This window comes from Nansenia antarctica, assembly GCF_963989245.1.
Source record: "Nansenia antarctica genome assembly, chromosome: 5".
NCBI lineage: Eukaryota > Metazoa > Chordata > Actinopteri > Argentiniformes > Microstomatidae > Nansenia > Nansenia antarctica.
Window position 1 is genome coordinate 62,393,194 of NC_137690.1, and position 16,705 is coordinate 62,409,898.

General features: G+C 45.1%; 1 protein-coding gene across 1 annotated transcript in view; it reads left to right on the forward strand.

Annotated features, from left to right (window-relative positions):
* Positions 1-13,661: 13,661 nt before the first annotated feature.
* ctnnal1 (catenin (cadherin-associated protein), alpha-like 1) overlaps positions 13,662-16,705 on the forward strand; it is a gene marked incomplete at both ends in the record, with an annotated part of 59,718 nt that continues 56,674 nt past the window's right edge. The window contains one exon of the mRNA XM_080531133.1: positions 13,662-13,757. Within this exon, the coding sequence (XP_080387259.1) occupies positions 13,662-13,757 (96 nt within the window). The remainder of the gene's footprint in view (positions 13,758-16,705) is intronic.

Genomic DNA, 16,705 nt, shown 5'->3' on the forward strand with positions numbered 1-16,705 from the left:
CACCAACAGGCTGCTCTTCATACAAGACACCGCCTCTGGTCGCAGTTTCCTTTGTGACACAGGTGCCCAGTGGAGCATCATTCCGGCAGAGAGATCGGATATGGCGAAGGAGGAGCGTGGTCCGCAGTTGGCAGGCGCGGACGGCACACCTATCTGCTCTTACGGCACTAGGGCGGTGGACGTGTGCTTCGGAGGGCAATGTTTTTCGTGGGATTTTGTCATAGCGGCTGTCACATTTCCCCTCCTTGGTGCGGATTTTCTGTGCGCCCACAACCTGTTGGTGGACGTGGGGAACAGGCGCCTGGTCAACTCACAGACTTTCGCTTCATTCGCCTGTACGCAGGGGGAGGCGGTCTACAGCGGGTGGTCCAATACGCTCGCCGAAAGTGACCAGTACCTTCGGCTGCTCGCCGAATTCCCCGACCTTACCAAGCCCACCTTCTCCGCGCCCACGGTGAAACACGGAGTGGAGCACCACATCGAGACCGAGGGGCCTCCCCTCCACGCCAGGGCCAGGCGCCTCAACCCGGAGAAGCTGGCCATCGCCAGGGCGGAGTTTGCGCATATGGAGCAGGTGGGCATCGTTCGGCGCTCGAGCAGCCCCTGGGCGTCTCCCCTGCACATCGTCCCTAAGTCAGACGGCGGGTGGCGCCCATGTGGGGACTACCGCCGCCTCAACGACGCGTCCAAGCCTGACCGCTACCCGGTCCCACATGTCCAGGACTTTTCAGCGAACCTGGCAGGCAAACGCTTCTTCTCCAAAGTGGACCTGGTACGGGGGTACCATCAGGTGCCGGTGCACCCCGAGGACGTCCCTAAGACGGCCGTAATCACGCCATTTGGGCTCTTCGAGTTTCTGCGGATGCCGTTCGGCCTGAAGAACGCGGCGCAGACCTTCCAACGCCTCATGCACTCGGTGCTCCGGGACCTACCATTCCTCTTCGTCTACTTGGATGACATCCTCGTCGCAAGCACCACGGAGGAGGAGCACCTGTCCCACCTCCGGGCCCTTTTCACACGGCTCAGCCAACATGGGCTGATTGTCAATCCGGCGAAGTGTGAGTTCGGACGGAACGCCATCGACTTTCTCGGGCACCGGGTCTCCGCAGAGGGGGTGACCCCCCTCCCCTCGAAGGTAGAAGCTGTCGCTGCTTTCCCGCGCCCCAGCACAATCAGCGAGCTCAAGGGGTTCATCGGGATGGTAACCTTCTACTATCGCTTCCTCCACCACATCGCTCACATCCTGCGGCCTCTGTACGATGCCCAGAAGGGCAAGACTCTGAAGCAGCCGGTGGACTGGACGGCGGAGCGTGTCAAAGCCTTTCAGGACACCAAGGCGGCCCTGGCCCGCGCTGCCATGTTGGCCCACCCCTCGCCCTCGGCACCCACTGCTCTCACCACGGACGCCTCTGACTTTGCTGTGGGAGCGGTGTACGAACAGTGGGTTGGGGACGCCTGGCAGCCTCTTGCATTCTTCAGCCGCCAGCTGTCTCCCAGAGAGCAAAGGTACAGCACATTCGACAGGGAGCTCCTCGGGCTGTGGCTTGCTGTCAGACACTTCCGTTTTTTACTGGAGGGCCGCGAGTTTACGGCCTACGTGGACCACAAGCCACTCACGCACGCCATGTCCAAGGTGGCGGAGCCGTGGTCCGACCGCCAACAGCGCCAGCTCGCCTACATATCCGAGTTCACCACAGACATCCAGCACGTTGCTGGGAAGTCCAACCAGGTCGCGGATTGTCTCTCCAGGGCGGTGGTTGGTGCGGTCCAACTGGGTTTGGACTACGCGCGCATGGCTGCAGACCAGGCCGCCGACCCCGCCGTCCAGGCTCTCAAGTTGTCGGACACAGGACTGCGCCTAGAAGAGGTGGTTTTCGGTGACGCAGGGGCCACGCTCCTGTGCGACGTCTCCATGGGTCAGCCACGACCGGTGGTCCCCGCCAACTGGAGGCGCCCCGCCTTCGAGGCGATACACGGCTTGTCTCACCCTGGTAGGAAACCGTCCTCACGGCTGGTGTCAGAGAAATTCGTCTGGCATGGGCTCAAGAGGGATGTGAGGGCCTGGGTTGACACGTGCATCGCCTGCCAGCGCGCCAAGGTGCATCGACACGTCAAGGCCCCCCTGGAGCAGTTCTCTGTGCCTGAGCGGAGGTTCGATCATGTAAACGTGGACCTGGTAGGGCCGCTGCCCCCCTCGCACGGATACACCTATCTCTTTACCATGGTGGACAGGACGACTCGCTGGCCGGAGGCAGTTCCGCTCTCCTCAACGACAGCCCCCGACCTGGCCCGGGCGTTCATCGCGGTGTGGGTCTCCCGCTACGGCACCCCTGCTGATCTCTCCTCTGACCGTGGCTCACAGTTTACTTCAGAGCTGTGGGCAGCGGTGGCGGAGAATCTGGGGGTCAAGCTCCACCGCACAACCGCCTATCACCCGCAGGCGAACGGGCTCTGTGAGCGTTTCCATCGATCCATGAAGGCCGCCCTTCGAGCCAGCCTCACGGACAGCGACTGGCTTGACAAGCTGCCGTGGGTCATGCTGGGGCTCAGGACAGCGCCTAAGGAGGACCTCCAGTCGTCGTCCGCTGAGCTGGTGTTTGGACAGCCGCTGCGGGTCCCCGGTGACTTCATTCCCAAGTCAACGGAGCCCTGGTCCGCCGCCGCTCAGCGCGCCTCCCTGCTGGACAGCGCCAGGACCTTCGTCCCGGTCCCGACTACGCAGCATGGTGTCCCTACTTCGAGGGTGCCCCCGGAGCTGCACTCAGCGAGGTTCGTTTTCATTCGTCATGATGGCCACAGGACTCCACTACGTCCTCCTTATGACGGGCCTTTCCGTGTCATCGAGGCCGGAGCCAAGAACTTCATGGTTGACATGGGGGGTAGGCCTGAGTGTGTGTCCGTTGATCGCCTCAAACCGGCCCACTTGGACCTTGAACTGCCCCTGGACTTGGCCCTGCCACCGCGCAGAGGCCGGCCTCCAGTCCTACCTCCCCTGCCGCGCCCTGGCCATTCCCCCCTCCGACCCCGACAACCCCCCGCAGCTCGCGAGCCCCCGGTCGTCGCTGCCCCCCGTCCTTCCCTGCAGGAGGACGTGATGGGCGATGTCACACCTCCTCCCGCACCTCCTGACTTTACCTACGATCGTAGGGGCCGGGCCATACGCCCTCCTCGCCGTGAGGATTTCCAATATTGAGGTGAACACTGGGGGGGCTGGTGTAGTGACTACATTATGGGTTCATGTTCTCCTCTTACTGTTGGTTGTGTAGTGGGAGGGAACCAGTTCTGGCACTAGGGGCAGAGGGGAGGATTATTAACGTTGCACCTTCCTGTTTAGATACACGAGTTTTGGTAACCATTTTCTGGTCCTGTACTGAGAGTACAAGTTGTTGTTTTGATTAAACAGTTATCATTACGTTGCCTACGTCTTTCCTTTTTCCTCCGGCACTACAATATTTCAGTAATCTGTGATTTGTTGTACTTGTTCTTCTTTGAATGTACTTGTGTTTTGTGAAGAAAAAAAGGTAATTCTGCACTGAAGAAAAAAACCCTAACCCTAAAAAGAAGGCAGTTGTTCAGAAAATGTGAGGTTAAATTCCTTTGAGTACCCTCTCTGCCCTCCTGTCTCTACCTTCAGTGATTGCATTATTGGGTAGAGTCCAGTAGATGGTGCTATACACTCATTGAATAATAAGGTATTCATAATAAAAAGTTACATATTTGCAAATAAATATTGGATTAGGATTATCTTTATGAAATAAAGATAATTCTAAATCCAACAAAGCAGATTTATTCAAATAACATTCCAGGTACATTCCATTGGAGTAGCACACTGCAATCACAGCTGTTAATGTATTTAATGTAAATGGGATTATAGTTTAAAAGCATTTCTGTTTTTGTGCTGCCTTGGGTGACACAATGTCCCCATTTGAATTCTGTAAATATGGAATTAAGGAAAAGTAAAGCCCTTCAGCTCATTGTGTAAGTATGGCATTCCACAGGTTTAAGTGATGTTTATATAATTTAGGGTGTTTGGCTGTCAGTGACCACCCTGAAATACAGCAGTATGCAATAACTGTTATAACCCCATGGTAGATGGAGAAAAGGGATATAGTGCAGGGTGTCAACCATATCACAAAATAGTCAAACCTGTCATTGTTGTCTGTTCAGTCATGGAACAGGGCTAGAAAAGGCAGACAGCCCAGACTGTTTGTTAGGGACATAGTTTAGGCTTTTGGGTAGATAAGTAGAGGTTATGTTGATTTGATGATCTGGTCGATGTTCCTAACTTGAGGAGGTTGCATAGGTTTTAGTGAGAGAACCAGACTAAGGCCAGAATGTATGAGACTAATAATGAGCTTATTAGGTTTCTCCATTATCCATGTTTTTCTGGGTGTCCTCTTGACTTTCAGGCGTGATGATCTGTACTTGATTTGAGAGATATATTCACATCAAAGGTGAGGTCAATTTCATTTTGAGTCAGTCAGTTCATGACTGAAATTCCTCATGAATTTATTAGAATTGTTAATGACATTGACTCCCAACCTTGGATCACACATTAGACAGTGTGTTTGATTGGTCACACTTTTAGTTGATATACTGAAGTGATTGACCTCAGCTGGGCTGTCAGGCTGCTCTGGTTAGAACAGCTCCTCCAGCTAAAGATGTGGATTTCAAACGACGAGGTGACAGTTTTGTCAGAAGCAGTTTGAAACCGCATGCTTGACGTGATCACAAGGAAAAATGTGTTGCTGTCTCTGAACCCTTGAGACGAGATGATTAATGACAGTAGCCTACCGAAGGGAGGAGGAGTGATGGACTCGAATCACAGGAACGGGAACGGGGTGAGAGGAGCAGCACCAGAGGGTTAGTATAGAGAGTTAGTATTTTGACTCATCGTTATCAACACTTCAGGAGAAACATCACACATCACCTCAGATTCACATCACCTCCTCAGATTGTCACATCACCACATCAGATTCAGTGAGAGGGAGACACTCAGAGTGACTTATCTGAGTGAGATGACCTCTCTGTCGAGAAAACGGCAAGATCTAATCTCAGGGGTGGCTGAGAACTGATGGGAGACACAACACTATAAAAATCTGTCAAAGACACTCATATTTTCTATTATCTTCCACCCCTTCCATGACAGTGCTAAGTATAACCTACATCCTGTAGTTCGTTGTGTTCTCCAGTCTACTATGAAGTAGGACACTGAGCCATTATAAGATGATATAAGATACAAGATATACTGCTTTATAGGGTGAAAGCCCAGCCTGATAGGATACCTTTACTGTACTTTGGGTGATGAGAAATTCTTGCTCTTTCTAAACATTTACATTTACATTTTTGGCATTTAGCAGACACCTTTATCCAAAGAGACTTGCAACAAATACATTTGTGACAGGGTCTGGTGAAAAAGTCCCCAAGTAGGGCAAAGTCATTTTTCAGTTTTTTACAGATTATGAAAGTGCAGATTGTAAGCTTTCAAATAACGCATCAAATAATGCATACATTGAAAATAGTTGTAGAAGATATTGTGATGTTCTCTCTCTAACATCAAGCTAAACCTTGTCAATAAAGTCCATCAAAGAAAGAGGCGTAGGGTGGCTTTTCAAATCAGGTATATTGAACTGGTAAAAACTGCAAGACAAACAGCACAAAACATGTTTCAACAGGATGTAAACAAACAGTGGTTAGCTAGAAAGTCCGCTTTTTGGCCTAACAATCTAGCTACAAAACAATAACTAAAAAACATAATATTCCCAACAAATGATGACTAATATATAAAGCTACCAATCCAACACTTGATATTTCGTACTTACAACATTGCTTTGTGTAAATCTGAACATGGATGTTGAATGATGAATGGAGAACAAACATAACGTCTCCGTCTCTCTCTGGCAAAGAATGATCTCTCAAACCGGAAGTAGACTTGCGGTAATCAGGAAGTGATGTCACTACATCAAATATCAACTAAAATATTTATATACATTGTTAACAGTTGTAAATAGTTCGTTTTTAGCAACAAATAAATCTTATCAACTTTACTTCTCTTTATGAACTCTACAAAATCGTTTTTTATCAAATATGAACTTTTTAACTTTTTCTAAAGAAAAGAAAGAAAGTGTTGCCGGACAACACAGATATGCTTATTTGAATGCTGGTACACCTCAAACAGACAAACAAAACACGCGTTGGCAACCATCGCCTTGGTAGATAGAAAAGTAAACATTGCTATGTACTATCATCTAACTGCATGTTTAGCACATCACAACATGCTGATAGAACATCAGCATGCGAAAAAACACATAACTACATCATTTGATGATCACACACTCCCTTTGAACACGTCCTTCAAAATAGTGAAAATCTGTAATCAGATTTAGCTGAGCTGAAGAGTATCACATGGAATGAAAAAAGCAAATCAATGTTTTTATTGTGCAAGTTTTCGGTCTTTCAAAAACCTTCTTCAGGCATCATCGAACACGTCCTAAAAGGTAAGTTTGTTTACAAGCCATGTGTCACTATCCCAGTAGCCTACGAAGCGGGGCGGCAGACAATACAGTGAATCCAATTCACAAATGCTAAGTATTTAGCAATCCTGAAACTGTTGTTTGTTGTATTGAGTGGGCTCTTCAACACTTAAACATTTGTTATATGAAAAAAATAAAGGAAAACACTTTTTTTTTAAAGAAGCTTTTTGGTCATTTGCGCGACTTGAGAATTGCCTACATGCGGACCTTTTCACTAGACCATGTCACATTTAAGTGAATCATCTATCTGTACCGATAGTGGCCTGTAGGGGCGCTATACCAGCTACTGCATGTTGAATGTACAACGAGACGAATAAAGTTCAGCTTTGTGAATGGCGACCATCAGTCATAACAAGAAAAAGTCATCTATGCTTGGGCCAGGGGCCATTGGAAGAGATAATGCTACAAGAAGGAAGAATTATTTATTTTTTATTTTAAAAACACATAAGCAACAGAAAACACCAATTATACAGCAGATACTTCAGCCAATGCTACTGTATTTCCCCCAGCCTCCAACTATGGCATCATCAGCCACATTAACTGCTTTGTATGCTGTGTGTCTGTTATCTTACCAGCGGACATTTTCTGCATCAGAAATGATGCCTCATTATCTCTCACAGTATTGGACAGATTGGGGAGCAGGTCTAGCTAATCAGTGTCCAGCAGAGGTCAAACTCACAGTCATTCACACAGTGGAAACTGCTCTCTTGTGTGTGGTGTGTGTGTGTGCGTGTGTGTGTGTGTGTGTGTGTGTGTATGTGTGAGGTATAGAAGAGAGAACTCACTGTTCAGGTGATTTGATATCCTCCAGGCGACCTCTGTTTTCTGTGTGAAAGAGAGAGAGAGAGAGAGAGAGAGAGAGAGAGAGAGAGAGAGAGAGAGACAGAGAGAGAGAGAGAGAGAGACAGAGAGAGAGAGTGACAGAGAGAGAGAGAGAGAGTGACAGAGAGAGAGAAGAGAGAGTGAATGTGTGAGTGAGTGAGTGTGTGTGTGTGTGTGTGTGTGTGTGTTTACCATTATCTCTACTTACACACAGCAGAAGACAGACTGTAGCGAGGTAGATGGAATGGAGAGAGCGTTAAAAGCGTGTGGGTTTTAAGTGTCTGTTATTATGTAATGATGGAAATGCAAAAACAAAACAATTAGTGGCAGCAGTGTCTGTGTTGCTTTATGCTGCCTGTTTTAGTTTACAGGCAATTAAATGAGCCTTGCTCTGAGGGTGACTCCTGGCTGGGCTGTAAGCATGATCATTGCACTGGAAAACTGCAGTGTTGGGGTCAAATCGAATTTGAATTCACCCAATGCACGAGGTGAGTTGAAAATCAATGAATGATGTCCTCATTGAAAACAATGAACAACCCTGGCAAACAGGCAGTATTGTTGACAACCTGCACCTGTGGCCGGTCAAATGACCGGTCAAAAAGGTTTAAAGAGGTGACGGATTCAATATTCCATAGTATCCTACCTGGAATGTTCTCTGTGAAAGTGCCCCTCTCTAGATTCATATGGCATAATTATGGCCTATTCACAGGGGGGTATATAGACAGGGGGAGTTAGCATGTAACTGTGTACTTTTTTATAAACATATACTAGTAAACTTATATACAGTATATGAACCCTAACACAAGAATGTAAACATATTGCACAGTTATAGAATATTGCACTATTCCCATGGTTGATGTGGTGTGATGTGTGGTCTGTTCTAGTCATCGTATGTCTATGTGGTCTGTTCTAGTCATTGTATGTCTATGTGGTCTTTTCTAGTCATTGTATGTCTATGTGGTGTGTCCGGTACCCTGCCAGGGCTATTCCAGGGGACTGGCAGCACTATAATCATAGAAAAACAAGAAGTAGAACTAACATTTATATTCAATGTATTGTTTTGTTTATTGCTCCTTTTACGAAAGAAAAAAGTAAGAGAAGACCGTTCCACCACACCATGAAAACAGTTGGTTTGGTTGGATAATGAACGCACACTTCTTCGCACTCCTTGTCTGTTGTGAACATTAAAACACTTGTCTTGCTTGTCTGTGTCCAGAAGGACCTCACCATGCGGGAGCTCCAGAGTGTGGAGGGCCACCAAAACACCAATAACCAATAATAAACCTATAGTAGCACACTTCCTAGTCATATTAAAAAAATAGCTAAAATCATCAAAAGTAATCCAGATAGGAATAGGAATAGGAAAAAGTTGTAGCAGTTGTTGTTGTTGTACACCATATTGGGTGTCCGTACGATGGGGGGTGTAGCCGTAGCCCTGGTCCTCTGGTGAGCCTGTTCCGTTATCAATTCGGTCATCCAGCTTCCCCGGCGGTTGAACAGGTCGTCACTCTGGGCCGTGTGGGTGTCCCTCTGTGCCGTGTGGGTGTCCACCTGGAGACCTGGGGACGTGTGGGTGTCCCCCTGGAGAGCTGGAGACGTGTGGGTGTCCACCTGGAGACCTGGAGACGCGTGGGTGTCCACCTGGAGACCTGGAGACGTGTGGGTGTCCACCTGGAGATGAGGAGCCCACTGACGGAGCACGGGAATAAGTTGAGACGTGAGAAGTTGTGACACTTGTACTTTTTACAATGCTAAACTGCTATTTACACACAACGACCACTAGTTGGCCGCTTCTAAATTAGCCTGCTTCCTACACAGAAAAACTGCAGAATAGCTTTATATTAGCTTACCCTGATGTGATTTTGAAAATGTAAGAACACTGGGTGGTAGAACACACATATCTAGGAAAAGTCATGAAAGGAGGGTCCTGAAATTTGATCGAGTGCAAAGATATATATTTTAAAAATTACTCAAATGACCCCTCATAGCTGTTCTGGCGTTAAGATTTCCCTTCATCAACTGTAGTTATATAATTCCTTCGCTTCACTTGAATATTATTGACTCGGTAGTCAATGGTGACTTTTCAATGGTGTTGTTTTTTCTTTTTTTGAGAAGATTGTTGTGACACACACATATCGATGCACACTTAGATGCACTACAAATACTGTCCATCGTAATGTGAATTATAACAAACGTGGTGTTCTCTCCTAGCCCTCCTCTATCCCTCTCAGACCCCCACTGCCTCATCACATCCCTGTACCTGCAGAAGGATCTCTCCAAACTTCCTCATCCAGCAAGCCCCGTTGGCTTTCTCTCTCTCCCCACTTGTGAGGTCAGATACACGGATCGTGTCTGGATCCTTAGACACCCTGGTCCTCTGGTGAGCGATAGCAATGTCCTCTGTGGTGGCCAGGTTGGTCCTCTCTGGCCCGCCATTAACCTCTCCAACCTTCCTCCACACAGATAGCTGTTTCTGTTGTTGTTGTTGTTGTTGTTGTTGTTGTAGTTGTTGTTGTTGTTGTTGTTGTTGTCTAGTAGACTTAGCCACCCTGGTCCTCTGGTGAGCGTTAGCAATGTGCTCTGTGGTGGCCAGTTGGGTCCTCTCTGGCCCGCCAATGTTAACCTCTCCAACCTCCCTCCACACAGATAGCAGTTTCTGTTGTTGTTGTTGTTGTTGGCTACGCGAGGCACTGATGGTGGGTCTCGTAGCCTTAGCCACCCTGGTCCTCTGGTGAGCCTGTACCGTAGTGAGTTCGGTCATCCAGCTTGGCCGGTGGTTGACCAGGCCACTCTTGGCTGTGTGGGTGTCCGCCTGGAGATGAGGGGTGCTGGCCCAATGCCGGAGCACCATGGGGGCCATGACTGTGTCCAGAAGGACCTCACCATGCGGGAGCTCCAGAGTGTGGAGGGCCACCAAAACACCAATAACCAATAATAAACCTATAGTGGCACACTTCCTAGTCATATTTAAGAAAAGAGCTAAAATCATCCAGTAACTTGAAAAAGCAGCTGCACTCGAAGAGAGACAGTTGAGTTGTGTCCATGGTACTATCATACAGGGGCCTATGATGTCACCGTGGGCATTATGACATCATTGCTGTATTGGGAGGTTGAATTCCGATGATTAGAGTGAGAACTACATTATTTTGATACACACACTACTATGTAATTTGTAATCATTAATAATAATAATTTATATAAATAATTCCCATTATGTTTAACTGGGGTGATTTTGTTTGAGAATTGTTATTTTCAAACGATTTATTCTGAATTAATCAATTATTAATTAAATATTATGATGGAATGTTCAAAACTCCATTCCAGCAGGAGCTGGTAATTTCCATGTCAAACCCTTTTTCTAACTTGTAACCGCGACAACAGTTTTTAAGGTACACAAAACATATTATATACAAATGTGCATCTGGTTCCCAGGATTCCTACGGTGTGAATATCTAAGTGAACCCTAGGTGCTAACAACAAACACAGTCCTAAGATAATTTAAAAAGAATGAGACATAAATAGACATAAAATAGGGGGGATATAAATAGGGGGATAAGTGATCGGTAGGAATCTGAGAATGTATCTAATATGTGAACTTCTATACTTATATATACTATGGCATGCAATGGTCTGATTAGTTTATTACGTTTATATCATCACACAGATGTAACTAGCAACAACATTTCAGCCAGTGCGTTAAATAAACGTCTGGGAACTATAGCAATCATGGGATTGGACTGGGTTAAATCATAGATACTGTAATCGATTATTTAACTTTAGACACATGTACTTGTTGTAAGTAGCTTTGGATAAAAGCATCTTCTAAATGTCAAAAATGTAAATGTAAGTGTAAATGAATCAGAGTGGCATGTAAGTTTTATCTCCCTCCATGCTGTTACATTGCTGAGAGTGAGAATTACCACACAACTTTGGTTCCTTTGGGGAAACAATATCGAGGCAACCGGAAATATATATTTAATTCTGTTATACTTTATAAAGTTCTCTAACTTGCACAATGTCATAATGATGCCTCTGAATTTTCAGCACTGCCACACAGCTTTTGTTGTTAGACTCATTTAGCATAGTTTGGATCCAATATGCCTGGGAATATCCTTCAAAATCATGCTGCAACTACTTCTGAATATATCCAAGGGGCATGACTGAGTGCGCTTATCGCATGTCTTACAGTGCATAAAATCACCCTCTATTCATAATCTTTACATTCAGCTCAGCACTTATCAGCACTTACAGAATCAGCACTATTCAACCTGGAGGGGAGGAAATACCGTTAGTCAGAGAATCACACAATGCATAATTTGATTTAATTATCGATGTACTTTGACAAGTGTGGATAGGAACAACACGGAAGGGAGTTATCAAAACTTGTCAAACGGTATAAAAACAGAAAATCCAATGCGTGAGAGAAAGAAAAAAAGATAATAAATAAATTCAATTCTGCTCAGCATAACACGTGTCTAGGAGTCAGTAAAGTCTCAAGTAACATTTAGCCATTCCCAGATTGCAGGCAAACACAATGATGCATCTTGCGAGGCACAACTTGCTTTTGATTGTGTTTTCAGGAAATCAAAACTGCTACGCTTCCTGTTTCATTCAATTTTCATAAAGGTTTTAGAAATAGTCATGGGTCATTGTCTTAGGGCAAGCTACTCTACCCCGCCACTCGCTACAATACTAAAGCTAAAGCCTCCTCTCTTCACAAAACTGAATTCCATCGTTGGCCAATAAACAGCCAATCACTCTGGAGTTCCTACATCATGATATATAGTATATATATATATATATATATATATATATATATATATATATATATAGTCTAGCGCTGGGTCGACTGCTGCTCTGAGGTCTGTGGCAGCTCTGCTCTGTTTGCTATAGAAACAGGGAGGGTTCAACTAAAGCCCTGCTGTGGGGATTGAAATAAACACCAGTTGAGATTGTGAGTGGCAGGCGGCAGTAAAACAGAGCAGAGCTCCAGCGGCTCCCATGCTGACACTGGGAAGTGTCAGCCACAGCTGATAGGGCCACAGACCCTCAGCATGTAACTCCAGTGCACTGTTTATGTTCCTACGGGCCTGTTTATGTGTCTACGGGCCTGCTTCCATCTGGCCCGGGCCGGTAAACATGAAGTATTCACTTGTTGTCATCCAGTGATTGCACTTGTAAAAGAGTGAGCTTATGGAACACATCATCAACAGCATAGCACTAAGACACATGTATGTCTTTCATTGAGAAACAGTGTGAACTGTGAAGATAGATATGGTCTTCTGCTGTGTGTATCATTCTTCTTTCTGTGAAAAAAAAATGTATAAACCCGCTGATTAGAGGATAAATTAAGGGATATGATGTTTCATCGAAGCAACCACAGCCCAAAGGCATGGCTGCATGAACACAATGAAAGGCTCACATTCCTCCTTCTTCTTCTTCTTACCTTGATAGGTGAAAGAAGTCTGCCACAATTGTCCAGGGCAGGGCCATCTCTAGTCATAGATAGGCAAAATTATAACATCATTCACAGCCCTAGGAGTATGAAATTGAGGCTTATATGAGCATTTAGCATGTCTTAAAAAATACCCTGGTTATCATGTCATAACCTGAAGTTATTTTTGTTGTATCTGCAGTATGTGCTGTCAAGAAGGAAAAGGTTAGTATTTTGAACACAAAGTAGCAGACATTGTTACCCTCTTGTTGTATAAGTTTAAGTATAGCCCTAGGGAAATGATGTCAGAAAATATTATGAAATATGAGTAGGCTATTAGAGGAGAACTATAAGCACGAACATCTCTGCGGTCTCGGAGACAGATCGGCACTGTTCTTAGAATGTTTCCCCTCCTCACCCTCTCTGTGTGTGTGTGTGTGTGTGTGTGTGTGTGTGTGTGTGTGTGTGTGTGTGTGTGTGTGTGTGTGTGTGTGTGTGTGTGTGTGTGTGTGTGTGCGTGTGTGTGTGTGTGTGTGTGTGTGTGTGTGTGTGTGCGTGCGTGTGCGTGTGCGTGTGCGTGTGCGTGTGTGTGATAGACAGAGAGAGCGCGCGCGCGCCAGTCTCTACTCTCTAACCATGGCTTAGCCAAGCCACTCTCCAGTCTGTTTGGCGCAGCACAGCCGAACACGAGTGGATTAAAACAGCATGATAGGTTAGGGGTCTCGATCCGTTGTTCACGTTACCAATAGAAACATCCTACACTGTTACAGTGTAATACACACAATTTACCCCCAATTAACGGAAACATTAAAGCGCAGGGAGCTGTAGAACTCAATTGTACATTGTATCATAAAGAATAGAGATCGGCGGGAATGGCTTCATCTCCTTTCGGTAGTAGTAACTTTGATTCCGGGCTGGAAATCAAAACTCGGTCGGTGGAGCAGACACTTATCCCTTTGGTCTCCCAGGTAAGTGAGTTGTGCGCGAAAGCTGAATGAACCACGTGAAACTTTGTTTATGAACAATGTTATGTAAAATGACTGGTTGTTTATGTTTCGTTTAGGCTACACATTACGCGGTCTATTGTCATAGGTCTTATGAGTTAAACACTCACTGGGTGTAAAAGGATCGTGACTCCAGAGTTTCTCACAACGTTGGGTTTAGAAAACTAGTAGTAGACATTAGATTGCTGTGTGAAAGTTTGATAGAGGCGGTGTTACATTGTAATTACGCTGTTTGTTTACGTCACGGCTGCGTGTTGTTGGAAGTCTGAAATGTCTAAAATAGCCAGATATGTAGAGAAGTGCATGGAAATGAATGCAATTCAATGGCTACAGTAAATGTGCTCTTACGGTTTGACCAAATAAGACTTCGTGACGTTAGCATTATAATGTTTTTGTCAAAATTGAGTTTTCTACATAGTCTGATCCATTAGGTGTTTATTAATGCCTGTGTTGTGTTATTTTAAAAATGTTGACATTTCAGTAATTAATCAAATACAACGGTTCCATCTCACAAAACATAATGGAATGTAAAAACTTTGACGCTCAATATCTCTGAACTACCCTAAACGGAGATAGAACCTTATAATTCTGAGCTCACGACTTGCCTTGTGCATACTGTCCCAGTCAGTGGGACTAGATTCAAACGAGTAGACCTTTCGGCTGTACCAATTATTTGTTCAATTGTGTTTTATTTAGTAAATTAGCCTATATTATTGTCTCATGATGGGATATTTCTCTTGTATTTGTAATGTTTTTACCTTCTTCGTTATTGCACAAGAGAACTCGACCCTACGGTACCAGGCTAATGTTATAATTTAGATTGGAGGAAAAATAAATGACTGTTCTTTTTTTAAATATGGTTAATGTCTTCGCATTTTGAATATAATAACACATCATTAGAAAATAGATTGCTTAAGTTTTACCCAATTATTTGAATATGAATATCATAAACGTATGCAGCAGGACTATAGCCATACATAGGCTACTGATTTTTTATTTTATTTTTTCAGTAAACGTGGGAGATAATTACAGTCATTCATGTTCGGTAGATCTCACAGTGGGAAAGTATGTTTGTATTGGTGAGTTTAATAGTCTGTTATGGCAACTACTGGTCAACCACATTCAGACCAAAGATGGCCCAGTTACCACAGGAACGTATCAGGGGCCACATTCCTCATACCACACCACAGCAAATTGCCAACCAGGGTTCGCCCTCCACATTCGGACCAGGTCTGGTCCATGCAATGCAATGCTTCCGGCACTGAGCCATATGTGCCACCACAAGACCCGATATGGTCCACAATTGTCTGCTGAGTGGGATGCTTTTGTGGTTTGACCTCCGGGCTGATTTCCAGCAAGTCACATGGGAGGTTGGTTGCATCACTCCAATGGGGAAATGAGTGTGGGTTGCTTAAATGCTAATGTCCCTTGTCTTGTTAAAGAGGTGGCGAAGGGTCAGGGACCTGTAAATCGCCTGTTCTCCCTCTATTCAGTTGCTCTGGAAAGAAAGTAGACGTCCCCAATGAGGTTCAGATCCCAGACAATGCAGTAGTGAAGAGGTCTCTGTCACTGCACCCCCCCCTGAGGGCGGTTAAAGCCTGGTTCCTCCTGGCTCATTTGAAAGATAAGGCCATCCCTGTGGATTCTCCTACTCAGATGAGGGGTGCATTGTCTGCCTGCTAGAGCAGTTTTTCTCAGCCTTTTTCATGTCAGGGACGGGCTTCATTGAGGGATGGTCATCAGTACTCGAGTATTCGAATGGATGTTTATATTCAATGTTTAACCCAAGATGTTTCTGTTGAGGTGGTTAATGTGATCACTCTATAACCTTTGCACTACTGATGTTTACAATACTACTTTGCACATACTGTATATTGCACATTGCACATCTCTGTTGATATAGCTTCTTTTATACATCTGCATATTACATAATGTACATAGGCTACCACACTGTACCAGCTAACTTAACTGTACATAGCTCATAACTGTATATAGCCTACCCCTAAACTAAACGGATGTTTACAATACTACCTCTGCACACCTATTGCACACTTACCTATCACTATCACTATCATTGTCATGTTTATTTATGTCATGTTCTTATATCACTATTTGCACTTTTGGTTAGGCCTAGATACTAAACTGCCATAGGCTACTGTTTGTATTTAGTACTTCAAAGACATAATAACTGCCATGTCCAGGTAAATTCAAGCCATACTGAGATCTGAAGACAGGGCAGTAGTGTGAACTGGCTAGACCCTTTTCTCTCTACTGTTTTGCCTCCTCTGCTCTCACTGCCACACACACACACACTCAGATCATAGCCTACATCTTTGTTGCTCCCTCCTGACGGAGTCAGCCATTACTCTGAAGATGGTTTTGCTTCTTCTGACTAGTTAGAATCACTATAGTGCCTGATTCGGTTCAGCAGCTTCAGTAGCTTCTATTAGGCTCCAAATAAAGCAAATTAGTTATCTGGATGCACTTTTATTTTTTTTAAATTGATAGACTAATTAACTCCCATATTCAGCCGATGGTTTTTGGCTGACTGCTGAAAGCAATTTTTCCTCTCATCTCCTGCGCCTTCGTCTAAACACAAGTGTTCACTTTTCATACCTTCAAGATTCCAAATCAAGCACACGGCTTAAACTATTATTGATGTACAGCCAACTTCTGAAATGTATCGGGCTCTGTTGGTGCTAGATATATAACACCTGATTTATGTGTCTCCACTATTTTCAGTGGTGAGGATATGGTGAGGATAGTTGTGGGATGCTGTAATGACATTCATCATCTTGCTATATATATATGGGTCAATGACGTGACGCCTACTTTTTCTGTCCAACTGATTTTTTTACCTTAAAAAAAACATAAAAATACATAAAAAGATAACATGTATGTCTAATACCTTC